Raw genomic sequence first — 26,184 nt, 5'->3', positions numbered from 1 at the left:
GGGGCCCCAGGGGACAAGGGAGAACGGCCATGGACCCCGCAGCGGGAATGGCCCCGGTGACGGTGCGGGACGCGCGAGCCCACGTCAACACCGACACCCCCACCCCCGGCCCAGCTCTCAAAGTGACGGACGTGCGGACGGACACGCAGGCCTCCCTGGTCTGAGAAAAAGCCGGGCCATGGGGCCAGGGGAGAGCAGCAGCCGTGGGGAGGCCAAGGTCCTCTACCTGGGATCCGGAGGCCCTGCTGGGTCTTACCCGCCCGCACCTGCCCCAGGATGCCTCAGAGGGCCCGAGGCAGCGGGAGGGAGGAGAGCCAGAGCGACCCAGGGGACGACCGGGGGCAGCTGCCACTTTCCAGACAGGCGGGCGGGAGCAGGCTCCAAGGTCAGAGTCAGCACAGGAGACTTTATTCACGTATGTGCACCCCTCCTGGCCGGGCTGGGCCAGACCCTGCGGCTCGGAGCTGAGGCCGCGGGTTCGGGCGGGAGTCCCAGGGTCCCTGGGGTCCCTGGCTCACACGTGCTGCCGCCGGTGCCGCAGAACCTCCGTGGGTGTGAACAGGAAGTCCTTCTGGCAGGCCGCGCAGTGGTAGGGCTTCTGCAGGACGGACGCCTTCTGGAGGGGCTCGGGGGTGGCCTCCTCAGCCCCTGAGAGAGAGGGGGAGGGAGGCTGTGGGGGGGTTGCTCTGCCGAGCGCTCCCCACCCAAATCCCAGGCACCCGCAGGGCTCAGGCTTCCCCTCCCCACCGCCATCCCAGCCTCTGAGGAATCTGGCTCTGCCTCCTGCGGGAAGCCTTCCTCAATTAATACACACACAGGCAAGCCTGAACGCTGTGTCCCACGGGGTGAGTGACTGAGACAGACAGACAGAGCCCTGGGGTGGTGACCATGGGGCCCCTCCGCCGTCTCCCCGACCAGCCCCGTGTGTGGTGCATGCGGCAGACACGGCGTCGGGGTCCGCCCGCTGTGGCATCCCCTGGGGTGACAACAGGGTGGGTGTGGCCGAGACAGAGACAGCTGGACAGAGAAAAGAGCAAGAGACACAGTGGCGAGGGACAGAGGAACACAAAGAGGCAGACCAGGGTCGGCACCACAGGGACTGAAAAGAGACGGACACAAAGAAATGAGGAAGAGCGTTCCAGATCCTCCCCGTCCCGGGCTCGGGGTCTCTGGGACAAAGCCTGTATGTGGCACCGACCAGGACTACAGTCACCGGTCCCCAGATGTCCAGTGAACGAACGCCTGGGCTCACGGGAAACGGCCGTGGGGTGGGTGGATGGGTGTCCCGGCCCGTCCCCCCATCCTCACCTGGGGGACCGTCCTGTGGGGCCTCGGGGCAAGTGTTCTCGTGCGCAATGCGCTCCAAGGGCGTCAGGGGCACGTGCAGGCCGCAGTGGGGGCAGGTCCAGAAGGTACGGAGACAGTCGCTGTACAGGTCCGTGTCGCTCTGAGGCAGGAAGGCTGCGTCGGGACTCGGCCCCTTGCCCAGCTGGCCGCCACCAGCCTGGGACCCGTCCCGGGGTTGCCCCCACCCCGGGGTTGGCAGGCCTCGTCCTGAAAGCACATCCTTGCACCAAGTGGGGGCGTGGCTGGTGGGGAGGCAGGGACTCCCTTGAATCCCATCTTCGGGGGCTGGGGGGTGGGGCGGTGAGGGGCCAGGGTGGGGTCCACGTTTACCGTGAGGCAGTTGTAGGTGAGGAAGTCAGTGACTGCGTAGCCCCCTTTGGTGGGGTGAGGGGACAAGGCAGAGCTACCAAAGAGGCCGGGAAGACTGGGCATGGCTGTGATGGTCTGGGGTCCCACATAGAGGTTCTGGACTTCCAGCCCCGTGAGCCGCCGGAGGCTGTAGGGGACCTGGGGAAGGAAAGACAGGACAGAGGGGTGACAGACCCAGGGAGACGTTGTTAGGGCACCTGGATCCAGCCGTACCTGAAATCTGACCCTGGACGGTTCAGTTACGGGGCCAACTGCTTAGCCCAATCACAACAGGGTCTCAGACACTCTGGATCAGGGGCTTGTCTAAAACATGCCCCGATGCCCCGGGCCCCTCCTGTGCTCCCTGTCACTTGTGGGACCACAGCCAGACCTTCCATCCGGCCACCTTGCCCGTCCTCGCCGGCACGCCGGTCTGTTCCCCTCGCCCTGGCTCACTGGGCCTGCGGCGCCTCCAGGAAGTCACCCTGGTTCACACCGTCGTCTCCACCCCATCCACACAGGGTAGAATCAGGAGCGATTCGCAACTCCCGGCTTAAGGGGTGGGGAACTGAACTCAAATCCGCTCCGCCCGATTCTTCCCATGCTCCTCTGTGGACAGACAGCTACGGACAGCTTCCCTGGCACGTCCTGCACACCCTTAACCGCTAACGAGGGGCAACACACACAGCATAAGCCTGTGTTGATGAATTGGGAGGGAGGGACCTGCAGGGGTGAACAGCGGAGCCAGGCTCCTGGGGTCAAATCCGGGCCCTACCCCTTACCAGCTGTGTGACCTTGGGCTCATCCTCAACTTGTCTGGTTTGGAAACCCGCAAATGTGCGACCCCTTAGCGAGCTAGAAGCCAGGCCTTCTGGATTCCGGATCCCTGGGGCGGGCACCCCTCTGGCCAAGGTGGGGCGTGGCCCCCCCGGGGGTGGGCGGGGCAGGTACCTTGGAGGCCGTGAACTTCAGCAGCTCCCTGCTCAGGTCGGCCACCTCCTTGCGGGCGACCGGATCCTCCTCCTCCTCCTCTTCTTGGTCCACCTCCGGCCGCCGCTGCTGGGCCTGACGCGCCAGCTGCCGGTCCAGGGCACTTTCCCAGCGGGCACGGAGCCGCACGGAAGCTGCCAGAAGCCGGACGGCACTCTCACTGTCCGCAAGCTGGAGCTCCAGCCAGCCATCAGCCACCAGGCGCGAGCAGTCACCGTTGGTGTCCAGGGACCGGCTGAACAGCAAGAGAGACTGGAAGCGAGAGGACCGCAAGACAGACAGTGGGCATCCACCCTCGCAGCAAACACATACTGCTCGCCTACTCTGTGCCAGGACCCCTTCCAGGTTCGGCTGTGAGTGAGACAAGAGTCCCCGCCCCCACGGAGCAGACGGTCTACTTGGAAAACCGCGGCACCAAGACCAAAGCGGAAACTGCCATTCGTTCTAAGGAGTCAGGACTGCCATCCCGCGTCGGAGGCAGACGGCTGAGGGAAAGCGCGTCTCCGCTGGGCTGAGCTTACACGCGTGGATGCCTCTGTCCACACTCATCAGCGTACCTGCCGTGTGCACGTGTCATCCTACACAAGCTTCATCCTCAAAACATACAAACAGGGGCGGCTGGGTGGCTCAGTCGGTTAAGCGCTCGACTTTGGCTCAGGTCATGATCTCGCAGTCTGTGAGTTCGAGCCCCGTGTCGGGCTCTCTGCTGTCAGCACAGAGCCTGTTTTGGATCCTCTGACCCCAATCTCTCTGCCCCTCCCCCACTGATGCTCGCTCTCTCAAAAATAAATTAGCATTAAGAAAGGAAGGAAGGAAGGAAAGAAGAAAGAAAGAAAGAGGAAGGAAGGAAGAAAAGAAAGAAAGAAAGAGGAAGGAAGGAAGAAAAGAAAGAAAGAAAGAAAGAAAGAAAGGAAAGAAAGAAAGAAAGAAAGAAAGAAAGAAAGAAAGAAAGAAAGAAAGAAAGAAAGAAAGAAAGAAAAAAACGAAGAAAGAAAGAAACCAATCGTACAGAGGAGAGACAATGGCCAGGCAGCATCGCAGCCAGTAAATGTTTGCTTCCTCCCAGAAGTCCGCTAACTGCCACCACTCTGTCCCCTTACAGCTTTGTTCTTTCTTTCTGGCGCGGATAGGAGAATCTGGTGTTATGGTTTCTATTTATTTGTGTTTCTGTTTGTCGTCTGCCTCCCCCACTCATACAGGCGCCCCATGGACACAGGCAGTTTTGCGGATTCTGATCACGACTGAACCCCCAGCACCTAGAACAGTAATCGGCACCTGGTGCGAGGCACTTGCTCAAGAAACATCTGAGCGAATACACAACTGGACAGGTCAGAGTCAGCTCTCACGGGGTGGGTGGAAATCGCAGTGCCCACAAAATCCCCTGAGGCTCGGGGAGCCTCAAGGGTTTCTCTCTTCCCTCTACATTCCCTGGGATCGAAGCGAGGGATCCTGGGAACGGGGACGCCCATCTGGGGGGCACGGGAGGCATCGTCGCGCGGCCCTGGAGCTCTGGCTCGGCCGCCTGCTCGCTGTGTGGCTCAGGCAAGCGACATGCCCCCCTCGCCCCCTGAGCCTCATCTCCCCCATAAAGTGAGAATCACGGCTGGCCTAGAACCACAGGGTGGCACGGAGAACTCACGAGGCGTGGCCGCTAAGGCTGGCAGGACTCTCACTTCCTGGCTGCAGATGCACACACACACGAACCTATCTGCAACCTAAGCATGTCCTCCGTGGCCACCCCCTCCCGCCTGGATGACTGCAGTCACTTCCCTGCTGGGCTCCCCGCTTCTGCCTGGCAGACTCTGATCCAGCTCTGTTTGAACCTTCCCCCGGGGTGGGGGCTCCAGTCTCCCCTACCTCTCTGACCTCCTCTCTCTGATCCCATCTCCAGCCATTCTCCCCTTCACCAACACTGGTCCAGCTGTTCCCTGGGCCTGGCGGGTATGTGTGGGCCTCAGGGCCTTTGCACTCGCTGTTCCCTGTAAGACACTCTTCTCCCGAAGCATCCCGTGGCTCCTTCCCTCCCTTATTCCAGGTCTTGGTGCAATAGCACCTTCTCAGCGAGGCCCACCCTGCTCACCTTTTTTCGTACAACAGCCTGTCCCCCACCCTCACCCTGCCCCTCCCCAATCCCCTTACCCCATTCTTCTCATTTTCCCCAAGTACTTCTCACCCGCTAACAGCATGCAATGCTTTACAGTCCTTACTGCCACCCTACCCTGCTGGATGTGCGCTCTGGGAGAGCAAGGACTGGGCTCGTCTTGTTCACCGCCGTCATGCCAGTGCCTTCGACGGCTCCCGACACACAGCAGGCGCTCGGCAAGTATTTATCCAGCACAGGAATGCAGAGCCGGCTGGGGGAAGGCGGCTCTGCAGGCCCATCCCAGCCTCCTGCCCTGGGTACACGGTCATCGAACCCGGGAGCTGGGGCGCGTGGGGCCGGGACGCACCTGGAGCGCGGGGATGCGGACGCAGTTCACCAGGTAGGCCTTGTTGGTCTCCAGCAGGGAGACGAAGGTGAGGAGCTGGTGCCTGCTGCTCAGCTTGTCCTTGTCGTCTGGAACGGTCAGGACAACAGCTCAGGGCGCCCCTGCCACCGGATGTCCCACCCACAGCCCCCCACCCCTGCACTGGTCTGTTCCCCAGGGGCTGCCGGTCCCACCGGGGCATTTACACACCCGTATAAAACACACATTCACGCAGGGCGCCTGGGGGCTCAGCCAGTTAAGCGTCCGACTCTGGACCTTGGCTCAGTCATGATCGCACGGTTCGTGGGATCGAGCCCCGCGTCGGGCCCTGTGGTGACAGTGTGGAGCCCGCTTGGGATTCTCTGTCTCCCTGTTTCTCTCCCCTCTCCTGCTCTGTCTCTCAAAAATAAACAAACTTTAAAAAAAAAAAAAAAAGTTTATTTATTTATTTAGAGAAGGAGAGAAAGAGAGCCCGAGCGGGGAGGGGCAGAGACAAGAGGGGAGAGAGAATCCCAAGCAGGCTCTGTGCCGTCAGCGCAGAGCCCAGTGCAGGACTTGAACCCACGAACCGTGAGCCCATGACCTGAGCCAAAACCAAGGGTTGGATGCTTAACTGACTGAGCCACCCAGGAGACCCAAAAATAAACTCTTTAAAAAAATATATATGCTCATGTGTATAAAGTGTCTGTGACTTACTGGCAAATACTTTGTCATAATGAATATGACTTTCACTGCGCGTTATTCAATGTTAAGAAATACTAGGGTTTTTTTGTTTTTGTTTTTTAAAGAAATACCGTTAATTTCATTAGGAGTGACAGTGGCATCGTAATACTGCAAAAAATCAGTCATTATTTTAATCATTTCTAAATGATATGATGTCTGGGATTTGCTGTACAATGCTCCAGCAAAAAGAAAAAAGTGAGGGGCACCTGGGTGGCTCAGTCGGTTAAGTGTCCGACTTCAGCTCAGGTCCTGATCTCACAGTCCGTGGGTTCGAGCCCCGCATCGGGCTCTGCGCTGACAGCTCAGAGCCTGGAGCCTGTTTCAGATTCTGTGTCTCCCTCTCTCTCTGCCCCTCCCCTACTCAGGCTCTGTCTCTGTCTCAAAAATAAATAAACATTTTTAAAAATTTTTTAAAAAGAAAAGAAAAAAGTGAGGTGATGTAGACATAGGTGGCCAGACGGCGGCTACAGAGGCTGGATGAAGGTACTGAGGGCTCGTCCTATTCTACCTGTGTGACATCTGGATTTTCAAAATTAAAAATCAAAGGAGAACAACAATGGAGCAGGAAGAGGGTTGAGGGACCAGGGATTTACAAGCAGTAAAAGGCTTAAGAGACAAGTTGCAAATTCTACCTTAGATGCGTCCCGTTCTAACCCTGACCTTTCCAGGTTAGCATGTTGTGATACCGTATGGTACTTTCTTCACAGACAAGGAGAGAGATGGATTGTGCCCCAGAGTTCACACAGAGCGCGCGGCTATACCACGGCCATCGGGAGAGCAAACGTTCCACACCGAACGTTCTGCAGGGTCCCCGCCCGGCCTGGCTGAAGCCTCGCTGAGGCGGCTCCTGGGGCTGAATGCCAGAATGCTGCCCCTGTGCCCACAGGGCCTGAGGGAAACCCCTGGGCAGGACTGAGCCGGGAGAACACAGAGCTCAGAGGACAGGTGCCGCCTACTCGCTAAAAGCTCTGGCCTGGGGAGTGGCCTCAGACCCCCATCGGCCACCCCCTCCCCACCCCACCCCTCCGTGGGGAGGGCGGGGCTCAGTGTGGCAGCGGACTGGCCAAGGTCACCCAGCGAGGTCTGGCTCTTGGGACCTCCATGCCTGCAGGTCCTGTGACAACAGCCCCAGCGAAGGCAGAATGTCGGGGGAGAAAGGGGGTAACCCCAGATAGTGAGGGGCACCCTGACGTCACCGTCTCCGCTCCTCACATCCCAAAGGGTTTCCCCCTCACCACCCAGACTCACGGTACCTCGGCTCCCTTCACCGTCCCCGGCCTCTTGCTCCTGCGTGTGCAGAACCTCCGGGCTGCTGGCAAAGACGGAAGTGGGGTGCGGCACGGTGCCCTGCTTGGACTGGGTGTGGAAAATCTGGAGGGGCCAAAGGCAGACGCCAGGTGACAGAGGCCCTCGGACTCTCCACCGCCCAGAACCCTTCTCCCTCCAGCTCTTTGCCAGATTCCCCCATCCGTGTCTCCCCTCGAAGTCCCCTCCTCCAGGAAGCTTTCCCTGACTGCAGCCCAGGCTGGCCAGACACCCCCCCATGTCCCCCGATCCCGACCGCAAGCACCCTGGGTCACGCGTCCAGGCACAGATCTGCCCCCACACGCTGGCCTGGAGGCCACGAGGGCAGGGCCAGGACTGTTTCCGTATCTCTGAGTCCCCGGCACGGAGCGGGGCAGGGAGGGCCTGCTGAATGACAAAACCCACGTGGGGCCGGCGAGCAAGTGGAGGCCCACCTGGTCCGAGTCCTTGCGGCTGCTGTTGAATGGGTCCGGAACTGCAAGCTGGGGGTAGAGGCCCCGGCCCAGCACCAGCTTGAGCAGGGCCACCTGGTCCCGCGTCAGGTCCTGGGCCGAGGTGGTGGCCGCCTGCAGCTGATCCAGGCTGTGCCGCAGCTTAAACTTCACATCCTGGCGGGAACACGGGGGAAGGCGGGTTCCTGGGGGCCCCATCCCGATACCCACACGGCTCGTACAAGGCTACGTGGACCCGAGGGTCCCGCGGATGGCGGTGGCCCGCTCCCGTCCGCGAGACCCTGGCTCCGGAGGGGAGGACAGGGCCCCCCTCTGCTCGAGTCCGCCCTGCCTGCCGCCCCAGGCTCCAGAACAGGCCCCCGGCGCCCACCTGGATGTCCACGCTGTCGCCGGCCCCCGGGTCCTCTTCGCTGGAGCAGCCGCCCGGGTCCTCCTGCAGCCGCAGCACCTTGCGCCTGTGTCCCCCGCCCTCCTCGTGCCGGCGCTTCAGCTGGTACAGTGCCCGGCGCTCCTGGCGCTGCCGCAGCCGGCTGTAGCTGTCCCCCGGCTTCGGGGCCCGGGCCCTGGCCAGCAGCCCGTGGTCCTCCAGCAGCTCCTGGGGGCGGCGGGGCCCGGGTGAGCGACGCGGGGCGGGCCGGTGGGCGCTGGACCCAGACGCGGGTTCCGGCCTGGGGCCCGCCACTCGCCGGCCCCTCTGTTTCGGAGGACGCGGACGTCGTGTGCACGTGTGACAGAGAGAGACGAGGACCCCCGCCCTCTGCTACTCTCTCGGGGTCTGCGTGCCCACAAAAGCGGAACCGCTGCTCTGGAAAGCCAGTGATGCTGGCAGATGCTGAGAATGGTCAGAACGTCAGCGGTCCCCAACAGGGGGACTTCTGAAATTGCATGGCAGGCCCCGGTCGGGTGACCACCCGCTCCGGGCCTCGACATGCCCAAGTTCAACCACAAGGAGCGCGTCACGCCGGCGAGTCTTACTTGACTTTCCCCCGCGGCACCTGCACGCCCACCGAAAGGCACGGCGAGGTGCCCGTGGAACAGTCGCGACACAGGCAGGCTGCGGGACCACGGAGTAAACGTGGCAAAGGCTCACGTGGCACCTGTGCGCCAGGCCCTGTTCTAAACGCTCTACGCGTCTTAACCCACTTAATCCTCACAGGACGGCTGTCATTGTCCCCCTTTCCTCATGACAGTGGAGGCCCTGAGCCGCGTGGCACTGGGATCTGCCGCCGGGACGTCCACGCGGAGCTGGTGCCCCGCCCATCCCCCCACGCGGCCTCCCAGAGCTCAGCCTACGTGGCAAGCTGGGCCCCCCTCCCCCGCCCCCGCTCTAGATGGCCAAGTTCCACACGAGGAGGGAGCGTGTGACCGCCGACCCTGGCCACTCCTCCAGGAAGCCCTCCTGGATTTCTACCCCTTAGACCCACCCAGGCCACCCCACATCTGAGTGTCTGATGGCGGGGGAGGTGGGGGCGGGGTGCAGGGAGGGACTCCGCTCCATCAGAGAAGAGAGGCTGTGCCACGGAGCATGCTCACACGTGCTCACTCTGCACCCTTTCCCCGGCCCCGCCAGGTTTGTTGCTGGCCCCCACCCAACCCTCCCCCGGTCCTGAGCCTCACCTTGAACTGGCGCCGTACGTTGGCCATCTCGTACAGCCGATGCTCCTCTATGCACCGGTGGCGGCACCACTTGCGTGAGCTCCTGCTCCGTTCGGATTTCACCTGGTGCAGGTCAGAAACCAGGGCGTCTGGGCCTATCCAGCTGGGGGAGGGTGCAGGGGCTGACCCACCGCCCAGACGCCCCCAGCACGGGCCCAGACACCAGCCCGCTGGGAGAGTATGAGGCAGGTGGAGATCTGTCAGGCCTCCCTCAAGGACACCTGCTCTCCTCCTTCTTCCGGCTCTCAGCCCCCCCTGGCCCCTCCTACAGGAAGCCCTCCCAGACCACACTGGGTCAGACATCCCCTCTGGGCTCTCTCGGCCCTTTGGACTCCCCATCACAGCCCATTCTGAGTGGTCACTGTCTGGGGCCAGGTCTGCCTCCCTGCGCTGACCTGTGAGACCCAGGAGAGCAGGGCCAGGCGGTTTTAGCCACCGCTGGGTCCCCAGCACTGCCCAGCACAGGGCCAGGCCCAGAACAGGGGCTCGGGGAGCACGTGCTGGATATACAGGTGCCACCCAAGGGTGTGGACTTTCTCCAGTCAGCAGTGGGTCTGTTCAGTGTTTTAGAAACCCCAGCCTCCCCTCAAGGCTGGGCCCCACACCCACGGGAATGAATGGTGGACACGGGGGCCCGTCCAGTCTGCAGAGGGCTCCGTGGCCCTCCCTGGCGTGGAGGGCCTCCCCCGACTCCGTGAAGAATGACACAGACAGGGGTGACCCCACCCCCGGCCTCACCTGCACCCAGGTGTTGAAGACATTGAAGAGCGTGAAGGGGTCACCGTGGTCACTGTCCAGGGGCCGCCGCGCGGCCGCACCCTCGGGGTTGCTCTGGGCGCTGCGGGTAAAGGGCGACTGGACACTGAGGGCAGCCGCGATGGTGAGCACGGGCTCCGCCAGGTGGAACATGGAACCAAGGATCAGCATCTTCCCTGGGGGGCCGGGGGTGGGAGATGGGAGGGACCCTGAGCTGAGCCTCCTGGGCCCCGGGACACCCTGCCCCAGCTTCCCTCCACCTTGCCCACAAAGGGCCTTGGGAGCCAGACAGACAGAATCAAGTCCACACGCTGCACTCCACGGTCACATGAGCTTGGGCAAGGCCTCAGTTTCCCCATCTGTAGGTTGGAGGTAACCCAATTCCCGCCTCCTGGGGCACGAGGCGGGCACAAAGGGGTGGCTGCTGTTAGTGCCACCGCCTGCCCGGCTCTCCTCCCTACAACGGACTCCCCACCCCCCTTCCTGGCTTTATTTCCCTTCCCGGCACTCCCCGTGCCCTGCCACGGTATCCCTCTCCTCTCTCTAGAACGTGACTCCAACGAGGTGAAAAGCCATTCCTATCGGCCAGCGCTCCTCAACAGGAACCGAGCCCTTCCCCGGTCTGGCCCCACAGTCAGCAGCCTGCGTATCATGCGTCTGACTCATCCTCACCATTCTCCTTGGCTGCCTTTCTGGAAAGTTCCTGTTGTACGTCTAGCCTCGTAAACTGAAGTTGGGCAATAGGACGAGGCTGTCCCAGAACGCTGTAGCTCTGTCCCTCAGATGAGTCCCTCTACTTCTCTGTGCCTCCGTTTCCCTGTCTGGGAAATAGGCCTAGCCCACCTGCCTGCTGGGAGGATGTAATGTGCTTTTCCTGTGAAACACGCGGAGCTCCGACCGGCACAGAGTGACAACAGTGACTGAGCCGTCGGGGCCGGGACCGCCCAGCACTGGGTCATTGGCGCCTCCTGCCCCACAGGGCTTGGGGACCGACAGCGTCAGCTTGGCTGGGGAGCGCCTCCCAGCTCTGCCAACTGCGTGACCCTGGGTGAGCGAGTGATCAAATCCAGGCTCTATCATTTGCCTGTTCCGGGCCCCGGAGCATCTATCTCTGTCCCTGGCCAAGCGTCAACTTCCTCCTCTGTACAGAGGGGGTGACCGGAGGCCCTCCCTTCACCAGGTGAGCATGAAATGACAGAAGGCCCGTAAACCCTTTCACTGACATACAGTCAATGCTCACAGAATGTTCTTTTTCTTCTCAGATCCGATTCTCCCTGCTCTCGCCCTGTCTCCTTCTACAACAAATAAAAAGAACCACCTTCCCAACCACAAGGGGTCCTCGGGGTTGGTGGCACGCAGCCTGCCATCCCCACCACGGCTCCAGCGTGTGGTACTGGTGGGGGTTTTAACGACATTAACACAGGCAGAGAGTTCTGTTGGGCATCGGGCCTGGAAATGGTGCCACAAACAGTCGTGCTCAGCTGGGAATATTCTGTGGGCCACACGGATCATCTAGAAAGTCTCGAGTCAGGAGAATCAGACCAGAACGCACCTTGGTCAGCGAGCTTCTCAGAAAGGGCAGGGATGACTCAGGAATGAGCAAGAAGAGGCAGAAGGTTTTGACATCCTTACGACACCGAGGGGGGGGCGCCAGGGTGGAGCTGGGGACAGGCTGTGCGGAGGAGAGGTGCCTGTCTGTTGACTGCTGTACCCCCAGCGCCCAGAACAGTCCCCGGCAGGGAGACTTGTGAATGAATGGATGGGGCCCAGTGAGAGAACGGATTTGCCTATGAGTCACCCAGAGAGTGAATGGTCCCTGCAGCCACTCCCGGGGCCCCGTGTGATCACCCCTAAAGGAAGTCCTCACCGATCACCACGTCCACCGGAAGCTGGGCCAGCAGAGAGCCGATAGGGGTGAGGGCCTCTGAGCTGTCCAGGGCCCCCTGGTCCCGGAGGTAGAGGATGGCCGTTTCCAGGCTGGCTGGTGGTGGAGGCTCGATGAAGGGGAAGGTTCGCGGGTCCCCCACGCACATGCTTTTCATCTGGAATGACAATCGAGTCCCCCAGGAATGGGGAACTCAGGAGCTGCTATGGAGCACCGGCAGGGGGCTCACGGATCACAAGCTCCTAACCCCTTAAAACTCCTAATGTCAAGGCCCATCACACAGAAGCAGGGGAGAAGGACCACTGTCTGTCTGTCTATCTACCCAGCACCTCTTCTCCCAGACCCCGGCCACGGAGCAAGCCACATGACCTAAGCTAGGCCCTTCTTGGTTTCTCAGCCCCTCGACATAGCAACCAACGAAGGAAGGAGGATGTGATCTGAGCAGGCCCTATCAGGATCCTCCCTGGGATTCTGCCATCCGACGCTGGGAGACAGAAGTCGGGATATCCTCTCTGGTTGTGAGGGGTCGGTGTGGAAGCCCAGAGCTGCTGGACCATTTTTCCCTGGAGACGAGCCCGAGACAGCGGGTAGAGGAGTCCTTAATCGTTCCTAAGCCAGACCGCGCCCCACGATGGACACACCACCTCGTGAAATCCTCTTTCCTGCTTCTGGTAGTTTGAGCTGGGTTTCTCTCACTTTGGACCAAAGAACCCTAATTCAGTGGCCCAGAGACTGAAGCACAACACCCACCCGTCGCTGGGTCTGGCGAGGTGTAAACAATCAGCTACTCCCTGGAGCAGATGAAGGAAAGGCTGGCGTGGGGGGCTCACGTGGCCGCGAGAGAGCACGGGGAAAGCTCAGAGGGCCCGGGGGCTCGGCCAGCCTCGCCGAGAGGTGACCTACTCTCCTAGGCCTCTTCCAGGGGGAGGCACAAGCTTGGGCCACCCACCCGGCAACCAGCCGGCCCCCCCTCCCTCCCTGCTCTTGAAACCTTGATCATGCCTGGGAGAACACCCAATGCTCATTTAAAAGTCCCCTAAATCATGGGGCGCCTGGGTGGCGCAGTCGGTTAAGCGTCCGACTTCAGCCAGGTCACGATCTCGCGGTCCGTGAGTTCGAGCCCCGCGTCGGGCTCTGGGCTGATGGCTCGGAGCCTGGAGCCTGTTTCCGATTCTGTGTCTCCCTCTCTCTCTGCCCCTCCCCTGTTCATGCTCTGTCTCTTTCTGTCCCAAAAAATAAAATAAAAAACGTTGAAAAAAAAAAAATTTAAAAAAATAAATAAAAGTCCCCTAAATCAGGGGTGCCTGGGGGGCTCAGCCGGCTAAGTGTCTGACTTCAGCTCAGGTCGTGATCTCACGGCTCGTGGGTTCGAGCCCCACGTCGGGGTCTGTGCTGACAGCTCGGAGCTTGGAACCTGCTTCGGATTCTGTGTCTCCTTCTCTCTTGGCCCCTCCCCTGCTCGTGCCCTGTCTCTCTCCCTCTCAAAAATGAATAAATGTTAAAAAAAAAATTTTTCTTCTTTTGTTTAAATGAGACCCACAGTGTGCCTAGGTGGCTCAGTTGGTTAAGCTTCCGACTTCGGCTCAGGTCACGGTCTCACAGTTCCATGGGTTTGAGCCCCGCGTCGGGCTCTGTGTTGACAGTGTGGATCCTGTTTGAGATTCTCCCTCTCTCTCTCTGCCCCTCCCCTGCTCACACCCTCTCTGTCTTTCTCAAAAATAAATGATAAAATTTAAAAAATGAAATCAAAAAGAGACTATCAGAGTGCATTACGCATAGGAAGAGGGGCTGGTCTGTGCCACTGGTCACTCCCACCCGGGGGGGCCTGCTGGGGAAGCCATCCGCCCTCCCCAGCTCGCTCTGCTTTTCCTCTTCTGCCGGACCACAGAACCCACACTGGCCAGGCTCCGCTGGGGGGAGGTGCAGCCACAGGACAGAGCGCTAACCAGGGCAAGGCGGGTGGAGGGACCTGGCCCTCAAACCCTCCCGCGCTCCCTCGCCGGCTCTGCGACACTGGCCGCTATGTGAGTGGGCCTGTTGGGCCCAGCAGCCTAATCCAATCAAAGCTAACTGATGAGGTAAGAGTCTGGACAAAATATGCGGAGAAACCCCAGTTTTCAAAGCCACCTCTTGATGGGTTTTCTGCTACAGCTGAAAGCATTCTGACGGAGTCACGAGGTCTCTCCCACGAGCCTGTAGATCTGGGGAACAACCGTCCCCCCGACATGGGATCTGACACTTGGGAAGGACGAGCTTCCCTCCGTGGCCCGGCCAGGCCGGCCCTGCCCTGCTCTGCCCTTCCTGGCCCTGAAACCCTGGGACTGGTCCTGTCCCGGGTCCTCCCGGGCTCCTCCCGGCACCACGCCTCACCTGCAGCACCAGCGCGTCGAGGGCCACCCTCCGAATCTCCGGGACGGGGTAGGGGGCGAAGGCGTCGTAGTCCGATTCAGCGTAGAGGCGGAAGCAGACGCCGGGGCCCGTGCGGCCTGCCCGGCCCTTCCGCTGCTCGGCACTGGCCTGGCTGATCCAGAATTCCTGCAGCCGCTGCAACTTGGCCTGTGGGTCATAGCCCATCTCCTTCACCTTCCCTGGGCGGGGACAGACGGGACACCGTGTGGGCAGCGGCCACGCGGGCCCGCCGCCTCGCCGCTCACTCCCGGACAGCCCGGCTTCCTCCTTTATTCCGTTAACGCCAACCAGGAGCTCATTCTGGCCTTGACCCTGACGTGTTGTTGATCTATTCTTTCGTGTCCTCATTCACACATCTCTTACTCTCGCAGCCTCTGTGTGCTCGGGAGCCCGGCCATCCAACCGTTAGTATTAAGCTCCTGATACGAGCCGGGCACTGTACTGGGCGCAGCTGTGAACAAAGTCCCTGGGCTCACGGGGCCGAACAGGACACAGTTCATCAATTCGAAGACTGACTTTTCCCACTTTCTCTGTCTCTGAAAGTGGGACGCACCTTAAAAGCGACGGCATGCCAATGTTTAGCGAACAACGTTTTTAGGGGCGCCTGGGTGGCTCAGCCAGTTGAGCGTCCGACTCTTGATTTCGGCTCAGGTCATGATCTCACGGTTCGTGGGTTCAAGCCCAGCGCTGGGCTCTGTGCTGACGGCACAGAGCCCGCTTGGGATTCTCTCTCCCTCTCTCTCTCTCTGCCCCTCCCCTGCTCGCACTCGAGCAGTCTTTCTCAAGAATAAATAAACGTTGAAAAATGTTTGGTTTTTTTTTTTTTTTTTTTTTTTTTTAACGTTTTTTTTAATTTTATTTTTGGGACAGAGAGAGACAGAGCATGAACGGGGGAGGGGCAGAGAGAGAGGGAGACACAGAATCGGAAACAGGCTCCAGGCTCTGAGCCATCAGCCCAGAGCCCGACGCGGGGCTCGAACTCACGGACCGCGAGATCGTGACCTGGCTGAAGTCGGACGCTTAGCCGACTGCGCCACCCAGGCGCCCCCCCGAAAAATGTTTTTAAATGTTTAAATTCTAATCCTTACAACCCAAAGGAGGCTCTGCTATTATTGCATATTTTACAAACAAGCAAACTGACTAACTTAGTGTCAGTGACACGACGTTGGTCACACAGCCAGGCTGGCTTCAGTGTCTCCTCACTGCTATGCTACTCTGACTTCCCGGAGAACAGTCCAGTTGGGAAGACAGAAAATAAATAGATCAACAGGCATAAAATATAATGCCCATACTCTGAAGAAAATCAAGGCCTTGCAGGGGAAGCACCAGCGGCAGGAGGAAAGGGAGATCACAGAAGTGGACAAGGTGCGCCTCTCTGATGGGGAGACATTCACGCAGGCCCTGCAATGAGGAGGAAGTGAGCCTTGCAGATATGTGGAGAAAGATGGCTCTCGGCAGAGACGACAGTAAGTGCAAAGGCCCCGAGGCAGGGAGAGTTTGGAACGTCTGAGAAGATTACGATGTTACCACTGCCCCACAGCCCACTCCCTGCTTTGGTCTGGAGGTCCCTCGCCACCTTTGCACGTCTCCAAACCCCACACTTCTCTCTAGGGCCCAGGGACGGTGGCAGGGAGCAGCCCTTACCAGAATCTACTACGAAGCGGATCCCATCAATGGTGACTGAGGTCTCAGCGATGTTGGTGGAGAGGATGCATTTCCGAACCCCAGGGGGGGCCACATCGAACACCTGCGGGAAAGGCGAGGAGGTGACATCCGAGACCAGCTCAGCCCTTCCTGACCCGTGTGTCCAGGGGCCTCTTGACACCTCCTGGTTGGGCCCACGGGCACTTCACACCCACCTACAACATCTAAAGTAGCCTCGGAAGCAGGGAAGGCCTCCCTCCTCCCCGAGTCCCCACCGCCCACGTGGGTCAGAAACCGAGGCTGTCCTGGCTCCCCTTCTCCTATCCCCCCTCCAGCCACACCTGCACATCACCAACATTTCTGAAACCCAATCCCCTCTCCCCAAACCCGCAGCACTGCCCTGGCCCAGGCCCTTCTTTCCCACCCAGGTCCTGCTCCGGCCTCCTCCCCGGTCCCTGATCATATAGAGCAGAGGGATCTGCTAAAGCAAACTGGCGTTGCTCCCCACCTTGCTCAGAACCCTCCCATGGCTCCCGGGTGCACTCAGGGCAAAGGCCAGGCACCACGCTGGGTCTTCCGGGCCCTGGGGTCTAGGCCTGCCCGCATCTCAGTCCCAATCAGCCTGCCTTCCCCATCACAGCCTGGACCCCCGCCACCCTGCAGGTGGTCTCGCAGCAGCCCTGCCTTTCTCTCACCCACCACAGGCCCTTTGCACAAGCCCTTCTCTTGGGCCCAAGGGACAGTCAAGCACAGTAGTCAAGAGAGGTCAGCAACTAGGTAGGCCCGGGGGCCAGATCCAGCCTCCTGCCTGTTTTTGTAAGTCAAGTGTTAACACAGCACAGCCTCGCCTGCAGTCTACGGCTGCTTTCCTTCTCTAGTGGTGGAACTGAGTGTCTGTGCCAGAGATGAAACTCTACGCCCTGGTCCACCCCCGCCCCCGCCCCAGACTGTCTTCCTCCCTCTTCTACCCCAAATCCTCCCGGTCTTCCAAAGCTCAGCTCCGGTGCCTCCCGCGGAAGCTCACCCTGGCACATATTCCCCGCCCGCCCCCACGAAAGACGCAAGCAGCGCCCTCTGCGGCCCGCAGCCCTGCAATGGTGGAAATCACATCCCCGACACCCTCCTCCTCGCCCCCCCCCCCGCCCCCGCCAGAGTCAGACCCCACCCGGCCCGGCCACACGGGGTACCTTGTCCTGGTCGGCCACGGAGAGGGCGCTGTGCAGCGGCAGAACCACCCAGCGCTGGGTGCGGCTGGCATAGGCCTGGGCCGCCTCGAGCACCGCACTGATCTCCGCCATGCCGCTCAGGAAGACGAGGAGGTCGCCCCGCTCCTCCGGCGGGTACTTATTGTCGATGGCCTCCAGCACCCTCAGGAAAGGCCGAGGGTCCAGCTTCTCCGACTTGGACGCCGGCGGCTCGGCCTCCTGTGGCTGGTACACGACCTGCAGGGAGACGGCCCCGGGGCAGGGGGGCACCCAGTCACCCGCACGGCAAGGGCCGACCGTGGGCCACCGGGGAAGGCGTGGATCGGTCAGGGGGCAGGCCGCACCCCCAAACGGGTCAGTTTGAGGATGCCATAAAAGAACGAAGTACCAAGGTAACCAGAAAGCTTCCGGGTGCTGGTCATGACATCCACGTTACCTGATTTGGGAAAATCAACTGAGCTTTACGCATGGTGTGTACGTACTGTGTCTGGAGAGCAACTTCAACAGCATCAGAATTTCAAAGGGTGGAGCCAGGATCAAAACCCTAGATGGGGGCGCCTGGGTGGCTCAGTCGCTGAAGCGTCCAACTTCAGCTCACGTCATGATCTCATGGTCTGCGGGTTCGAGCCCCGGGTTGGGCTCCGTGCTGACAGCTCAGAGCCTGGAGCCTGCTTCCGATTCTGTGCATCTCCCTCTCTCTGCCCCCTCCCCCTTGTGCTCTCTCTCTCTCTCTCTCTCAAAAAATAAACACTAAAAAATTAAAAAAAAAAAAACCAGAAAAATCACTTCCTGGAAAGCATCCTCGCTCTATTTTTATGGTTGCTGGGAAGACAGACAGATGGGCATTTAGAACCCGAAACCACAGTGTCCTTGTGCTAAGAACTCTAGAGCTCTCGCTAATTCTTGGCCAACGGTGCAAGAGGAAGGAGTGACTACCAAAGCACAAAACAGACAGCGGGTGCAGACCATCTTGAAGGGCCGACAGGAAGCCGGATGCCAGAAGGGAGGCGTTCCGTGAGTGCCACCCACACGGGGCCCCTTCTGGGCAAGACAGAAAGGCGGGAAGGGAAAAGGGATCTGGAAGAGCTAACAGAGGCTGTCTGCGTCTGTGAGCACGCTCCCCGTCTCTGAGCCTCGGTTCTACCCTCACGGGCAGAAGCCCCTGGCGCAGGACACCCGGGGCTGTGGTTAGGGGCCCCTGGGGCCGCGGGGACGACCCACACTCAACCCACGTCAGCTGTGACCATCTTCCCTGTGACTGCCCACGACACCCGTCCGCGAGCCCCAGCCAACAGGCCGAGCCAAGGGGTCAAAGTTCAGGGCGGAAGATGCTGCTGGGAGATGGAGAAAATCCGGCCGTGAGATGGCAGAGTAGGAGGAGAGAGGAGCCCGGGTCCCCGCATGACCGCGTGGAACAGAGCTGCCCGTCGGCCTGGACCAGCAGGACTGTCACAGGAGAGGAATGAACACTGATCTTTACACTTCCGGTCTCCTGCAGCAAAGCCCTGAGCACCTACACAGCACATTGGAAGTGCTCAGAAAATAGGAGCTTTAAGGGAGAGAGGGCGAGCAAGACCGTCCTTATCTGAGAGATGGGAGTCTGCGCAGGCCAGGGGAGAAGGGACGTGTCCGGCTTGGCCAGAGACCAGGTGGGAAGCCCGGGGGGGGGTGTGGGGGCAGCACTGACCGTGATGGGGAACAGCCTCCCGGGCACCTGCACCACGGGGGCCCCGCCGAAGTAGCTGGAGAAGAGCGAGATGTTGATGGTGGCCGACATGAGGATGACCTTGAGGTCAGGCCGCTCGGGCAGCAGGCGCCGGAGAACGCCCAGGAGGAAGTCGTTGTGCAGGTGGCGTTCGTGGACTTCGTCCACGATCAGGACCTGGTACTGGGGCAGGCGGGGCTCCCGCTGGATCTGCCTCAGGAGCAACCCCACCGTCAGGAACACGATCTTGGTGGCTGCCGTCCGTGTGCTCTCAAAGCGGATCTGGTAGCCGACCTGGGGGCGGGAGCGGTGATCAGGAGAGGAGCCCAGACCTGGGGACCAGCCCCTCGCCGGCTTACACCCGCCCCCGATCCGACCCTGGAGCCCAACACGCTGGGGTTTGGATCCCACCTCTGCCACTTAGCGCCACCGACCTTGAGAGCGCAGTTCCGTCCCTCAGAGACATTTTGTCCCCGAGATGCTGCGAGAACAGTATGTGCTGTGCACATATTTGGCACGCGGCCGGGCGCGCAACTAACTGGTCGACTGTAATGGTGACAGTTCACCTTTCAAGGAGTCCTCACTCTGCCCGGAGCTACTTGAAACGCCGGACCTGTTTCACACAGCCACCACAAGCAGCAAGACCCACTCTTCTCACCTCACTGATGGGGAAACTGAGGTCACGCATCCAAGGCAAAACACAGTTTAAAAGCGGTACTGAGGGGAAATGATCTTTGTGGGTATGAGTGTGTGTTAATATTTTATTTTTTTTGAGAGACAGTGCGAGCAGGGGAGGGGCGGGGGGGGGGAGGGGAGACACAGAATCCAAAATGGGCTCCAGGCTCAGAGCTGTCAGCAACGAACCCAACTCCGGGCTCGAACCCACGAACCGTGAGATCATGACCTGAGCCAAAGTCAGACACTTAACCACTGAGCCACCCAGGGGCCCCGTAAGAGGAAATGATCTTAACCCCTACCTCACGTCACACACCTGCATGTGTGTGCGCATAACACACACACAATCAATTTCTGATAAGTTACGGTTTTAAATGTAAACATCTTTAAGTAAAAATATAGGATGTCTTTCTGGCCTTAAAGTAGTAATATTCCCGAAACAGAACCCAAAGAGTGCCAACCGCGAAAAGAAAAGGACAGGGGTGCCTGGCTGGCTCAGTTGATAGAGAATGTGACTCTTGATCTTGGGGCTGTGAGTTCAAGCCCCAGGCTGGGTGTGTGGGGCCTACTTAAAAAATAAAAATAGGGGCGCCTGGGTGGCGCAGTCGGTTAGGCGTCCGACTTCAGCCAGGTCACGATCTCGCGGTCCGTGAGTTCGAGCCCCGCGTCGGGCTCTGGGCTGATGGCTCAGAGCCTGGAGCCTGTTTCCGATTCTGTGTCTCCCTCTCTCTCTGCCCCTCCCCCGTTCATGCTCTGTCTCTCTCTGTCCCAAAAATAAATAAAAAACGTTGAAAAAAAAAATTTAAAAAAAAAAAAAATAAAAAAAAATAAAAATAAAAATGACAGAGATGCCTAGGTGGCTCAGTCAGTTGAGCATTTGATTTGGTTTCGGATCAGGTCATGATCTTGCAGCCTATGGGTTCAAACCCCACATTAGGCTCTGTCCTAATCAATTTCTACAAGAATCAATTTCTAGAAGATCAATTTCTAGAAGAATCACCGCTAAGTCAGAGGGTATCATTGCTAAGTGCTCTGGGAACTTTTATCGCTACTGCCCTAAGGGCAACACCCTGCGCCTCGGGGTCACACTGGAAAGGCCGGAGAGCTGCTTAAGTCCCACTCACCCGTGAGCCATACTGACTGAGGCTCTCGAAGCTGACGCGCTTGGCCAGGGAGATGCAGGCGATACGCCGGGGCTGGGTGCATGCCACGTGACTGAAGCCAGCGGCCAGCAGGTACTGGGGCACCTGGGTGGACTTGCCACAGCCCGTGTCACCCGCCACCACCACCACCTGGTGTTCCTTCAGTGTCTGCAGGATGCGGGTCCCGTACTGGGCGATGGGGAGGGCCGCCCGTTCCCTCTGCAGTCTGGCCAGTCGTCCAAACGCCTGCTTCTGGCCAAAGTCCAGGTAGTGCAGAAGGGCTCGGCGGAACTCGGACACCCTCTCCGGGGGCTGTCTGTCCAGCCCCCGAGAGCCCCGGGCGTCGGGGCCCCGGACCGAGAGGTTGATGCGGTAACGGGGGTCGTAAGCGCAAGGCAGGTCGGCCAGCACCGGGATGCTGTGCTTGGGACGCCCAGGGTCCTTGTCCCCCTTCCTGGTGCTCTTGAGGTTCTGGAATCTCTGTAAGCGTTCAAAGAAGGTCCAGAACTTCTTGCGCTCCTCAGAACCCTGGGGTATATAATCCTCATCACGGAAAAAGGCGTCCTCGAAGAGGCGACGGGTCTCCGGACAATTCCAGTCCCATTTCTCAGGGGCGTCCTCCTCACTGGGATCCCAGTGTCGGCCTCGGTCATCCCCGCCCTCCTTCGTTCTGGGAGGAGGCATGTGGTGGGCAGTCGCGACGCGGTCTCGAAGCTGCAGTGAGAGCCCAGTGCCCGCGAGGAGGAACCACCTTCTCTTCAAAAAGCCAATTTTGCTCCTCACTGTGGCACAGGATGATGACAGGCAATGGGCCCCGGGTCCAACTGGTGACACACAGGGCACCTCACGACTCCTGCAGCGATCTGTGCGACAGACACAAGTCCATCCTGGGTCTTCCAGGCCCTGCACACCTGGAGGAGAGAACAGAAGGCACTCATTTGTCTTTCGAAGCAATTCCTGAAAGGCTGCGGTTTTGTAAGCACGGGACAAGGAAGATGGATGGTAAGGAGTAAGGTCACCCTGAGCCCTCACATGTGGGCATGGTCACATACGGCAGACATTTCACCAGACAATCCAGTGGCTGGGCTGTGGGAGCCCAAAGGAGCTGCCTGACCATGCCCGGGAGTCAGGGAAGGGTCCCCAGAGACGTCTGACCTGAAATCTGAAGGACTGTAGGCCATGGGACCGTCACGAGAGGCAGTAACACAAGAAAGCTGGGGTATAATGGAAACAGTATGACAAGACTTCTTTTCTTAATATTTATTTTGTGGGGGGCGAGAAGGAGAGAGTGTGAGCCTGAGGGGGGAGGGGCAGAGAAAGAGGGGGACAGAGAGGATCTGAAGGCGGCTCTGTGCTGACAGCAGCCAGCCTGATGTGGGGCTTGAACTCACCAACCATGAGATCATGACCTGAGCTGAAGTCGGAAGCTCAACTGACTGAGCCACCCAGGCGGCCCTAGGCAAGAGCTCTGAGAACCCCTACTGATTGCGCAAGCAACAAAGGTCTGGCCAATCATGGGCCCCTACTCACCCTTTACCCGTTGATTGGTGCGAGGTGTGGACATGTAGTCCGGGGAGAGCCAATCACGGCCTTTCTCTGGAACTTACACTAGGTTGCCAGGAGAGAAAAGCCCTCATGTTATCTATCTGCTTTCCCAGAAACCCATCCTAGAGAAAAGCCTGCACGTGGGCAAAGCACGCACCAGGATGGCCACTGAGCAACTACCAAAACAGAGGTGGAAGGGGGAGAGGGGAGAAGGTTGGCAGCATCATTTAGTGCTGGAGACCTAGTTCCCAGCGACACAAGAAAAGGTCTTCGCTCCAAGTTGGTTTTCTGACTCTCAGCTGCCTAAGTCCTAATAGTACACAGCATATCCTCGTATGTACAATATTCTGAAGTCCATCCCTCAGATTCTTATCGTTTATGACCTTCAATGGATTCAGAGGCTCTGAAGCCTCCTAGGTGCAGGCTTTGGAGTCAGGCAGATCCGGGTTTGAATCTCTGCTGCATCATTAGATGTGTCACCACTGGCAAATTAACTTGCGAGGCTGTTTTCTTCGTCTATAAAATGAGGATAATGCCGTCTTCCCAACATCGTAGCACTGATTGCCCAGCCAGGCACGGAGGAGCAAAATAGTAACTAGAATTCGAGTCCAGTCTTTCTCCCCGTGATGAATAACAAGGGTAAAACGGCAACAACCAGGGGCCTATAACCTGGAAAACTACACTCGAGGCCACATCCCACCTTCGTATCGAATCAGCAATGCCTTCACCTACTCTTCAGTCTCTTGGGGCCATCGTGGAACAGATTCCACCTCTGCAGTCTCGTGGGGGCACTTAGGTCATCCATGGGAGTTATTAGAGCCAGAAAAGGGTTTCCACTGAGGAAGCACTTGTGAGCTGGCAGAGTGGTTTCCCGCGGGAACAGGAGCCTGTGCACCCTGTTTTCTGGTAAACACCCGGGCTGGGTGGTGCTAGAGTGGGAATGCAAGTTGTAGAGGAGGTAGTCAGAGGAAAAGGCCTTGGAAGGCTGCTGACACTGAGCCCGTGATCCTCAGAAAAGGACAGGGAACGAAATGGAGCGCGTTCCCCCGAGGCTGCAAACTGCCAGTGTGCACATGGGCCCAACAGAGCGCAAACCATGGCTCTCAAGCAGTCTCTTCTCAAGAAATCCACCGCCCATCTCTTCTCAGCCGATGGAGCAGGTGACTCTTGATTTCGGGGTTGTGAGTTCAAGCCCCACATTGGGTGGAGAGATTGCTTAAAAATAGTATCTTAAACAAAAACAAAGGAATCTTAGGCTAGCTTGTAGATTTCTCGGATCCTCTGGCTGCTCTTAACTGTGTCTCTGACCATCTCTGGGCCTCTTGACGATGGCTTTCAGGGGCCTTGTCTGCTCCCCTCGTTCTCCCCTCTCTGGCTGTCCATCCTCATGTCTCAGCCTCTCTTCCAGCTCACCATGCTCAGCCCTCTTCCTCTGTTTCTTTTTTTTTTTTTTTTAATAATTTTTTAGGGGCGCCTGGGTGGCTCAGTCGGTTAAGCGTCCGACTTCGGCTCAGGTCATGATCTCGCGGTTCATGAGTTCAAGCCCCGCGTCGGGCTCTGTGCTGACAGCTCAGAGCCTGGAGCCTGTTTCAGATTCTGTGTCTCCCTCTCTCTCTCTGCCCCTCCCCCGTTCATGCTCTGTCTCTCTCTGTCTCAAAAATAAATAAACGTTAAAAAAATTTTTTTAAATAATAAGAAATAATAATTCTTTAAAGTTTTATTTATTTTTGAAAGACAGAGTGCGAATGGGGGAAGGGCAGAGAGAGGGAGACACAGAATCCAAAGCAGGTTCCAGGCTCCAAGCTGTCAGCACAGAGCCCGATGTGGGGCTTGAACTCGCGAACTGTGAGATCATGACGTGAGCCGAAGTCGGACGCTTAACCGACGGAGCCACCCAGGCACCCTCTTCCTCTGTTTCAAAGTCTGGTCCCGTCTCTCGTTTCTCTGATTTTCGGGTCTGACATTCTCCCCAACCATCTTTCTCCACTTGACCCTCTCCATTCCTCCATCTGCCTTTCTCGTTTGCTCCTTGTCGTCAGCTCTGATGCTCCGTTTTTGTCTCTCTCCGGTTCCCATCACTGTCTCTCCCTCCATCACGACTATCTCTTCATCTCCATTTCTCCACCTAATATTTTGCCTCCCGGTTGTCTGGCGCTTCAACAAGTTAGCACTCGCTCCCGTATCAGGTACCATTCTAAATCACCTGCGTATACGTACACGTGCAACGACAAGCATCCGCGCACCTACACTTCCCTCACAACGTCAAGAAGGTGCTATCGCCACTGAACCAAAGATGGTTAAGTACGTGGTGCGACGGGGAATTCAAATCTAGGGAGTCAGGCTCCCATTTACTCCTCTTCATCTCCTCGGTGTGATTCTCCGTCATCTGGCTTTATGTCTCCATTTTTCACCATGACACGGTCTTTCCGGTTCTGTTTAACCCTGACGCGGTCTTTCCAGTTCTGTTCGCACTCTAGTCTTCCAGTGGAACCAGTTCTCCATCGCGTCCCATTTCTCCACCACCCCCACCCCCACCCCCCCCCCCCCCCCCCGATGGCTCCCTTTGAGGGTCTGCCCTCATGAGGGCGGCCGTCTCACTCACTTCCCACCTCCGGCTCTTTCCCTCAGCTGGCTCTTCCCCCTCTCTCAGTGCCTCTGCCAGCTCTTGCCAGTTTCTATTTCCACTGCTTCCATCTCTCCCCATGACTCAGTCTTGTGAATTAACGAAGAGACATCTCACTGCGATGGAGCTGGGAGGCCCCGAGAACGGGGGAGCTCTCCGGTGGTACCACGCGAGGTCAATCACTTGGAAGAATTGTCAAGTAGAGGCTCCGAGAGAATGGTTGACAGCAAAGAATCATCAAATACCGGCCGCCACGGGGGAGGAGGTTCAGGGTCAGTGGCATCTCCTTCAAGAAATCCACCGCCGCACCGGCACCTGGGTGGCTCAGAGGGTTGGGCGACCGACTCTTGATTTCCACTCAGGTCATGATCGCAGGGTCAAGGGATAGAGCCCCGTGAGTCTCTCTTTCCCTCTGTCCCCTCCCCACTTCCGCTCTCGCTCTCTCGAATTTTTTTAATGCTTTTTTAAAAAGAAATCCACCACCACAGCAACTCAACGAGAAACCATCATCGCCCTGAATTCTTGCTTTCTCCAAAGCAAAGGACTTTCATTCAAAGCCACCCCTCCCCACTTCGCCCCTCTTCTCCATGGTTTTTGCTATAGCCGGCCTGTCCCAAATTGCAACTCTCCGTTATCCCCAAGTAAAACCCACCTTGGCTGCTAAGATAACTTTTATTTTGAAGGCCAACAAGTGTCTTGCTCCTCCGTGGGAACTGCCCGCCTCCTGAGCCTCCGTTCGCCAATTTCCACGCCCACCTTCCTACTCTTCCCCCACCCCACCCCCCAAGTTCACGGTGCCACCACATTTTCTCTGCAGTCTCCGAGAGGCGCTCTGGGGGACCCCATCGGCTCCTCGCGCCCCCCCCCCCCGCCGCCATTTCTCCAGTTTCCGGCTTCCGTCCTCTCTCAACCTCCCCGTCTCTCGGTCCCTCAGCTTCTCCAAGCTTCTTTTCGCGACTCCCATTTCTTCCAGTCTCGCGCCTCTCCGGGGCCCAGGCACTGCCGGGGCGCGCAGGCTCCATCTCCGTCCGCTTCTCCCGACCTCTCTGGCTTCTCCAACACACTTCCTCATCTTGGGATTTCCCTCCCGACCCCTCGGCTCGCTCCCCAGCTCCCCAACCTGCTCCGACCCGCGCCACCGCCGCCGCCCCACCCCCCCTCACCTCACAACCGCCGCAGCCGCTCCAACTTCCGGTCTCCAGCGCCCCACACGCGCCCAAAGCCGGCTCTGCGCCTGCGCACGCCACCACCCCTCGCGGCCCGGCCCCACCCTGCCGCGGGCCGTGGAGCCAGCGCGCCACCGGGA

The 26,184-nt window shown here is 59.0% G+C and overlaps 1 protein-coding gene across 2 annotated transcripts; it reads right to left on the bottom strand.

Annotated features, from left to right (window-relative positions):
* Positions 1 to 386: 386 nt before the first annotated feature.
* DHX34 (DExH-box helicase 34) lies at positions 387 to 26,184 on the bottom strand. 2 transcript variants are annotated; one of them, XM_086690223.1, is made up of 17 exons: positions 26,042 to 26,184; positions 20,693 to 21,621; positions 18,876 to 19,187; positions 17,171 to 17,425; positions 15,984 to 16,086; positions 14,301 to 14,518; positions 11,913 to 12,087; positions 10,028 to 10,221; positions 9,251 to 9,352; positions 8,004 to 8,228; positions 7,616 to 7,789; positions 7,130 to 7,247; positions 5,136 to 5,242; positions 2,647 to 2,937; positions 1,678 to 1,854; positions 1,309 to 1,447; positions 387 to 648 (listed from the first exon to the last, which is right to left on the bottom strand). In XM_086690223.1, exons 2-17 carry the CDS (start codon positions 21,392 to 21,394, stop codon positions 515 to 517), a joined length of 3,426 nt encoding a protein of 1,141 aa, XP_086546349.1. In that variant the 5' UTR covers positions 21,395 to 21,621; positions 26,042 to 26,184; the 3' UTR covers positions 387 to 514. The 2 variants fall into 2 exon arrangements, with proteins under 2 accessions (XP_086546349.1, XP_086546348.1); XM_086690222.1 differs by lacking the exon at positions 26,042 to 26,184 and adding an exon at positions 25,531 to 26,010.

The sequence above is a fragment of the Puma concolor genome, chromosome E2 (genome assembly GCF_028749965.1).
Source record: "Puma concolor isolate L17-30 chromosome E2, mPumCon1.1.hap2, whole genome shotgun sequence".
Taxonomy (NCBI): Eukaryota; Metazoa; Chordata; class Mammalia; order Carnivora; family Felidae; genus Puma; species Puma concolor.
This window is presented reverse-complemented; position numbering and strand designations above follow the sequence as displayed.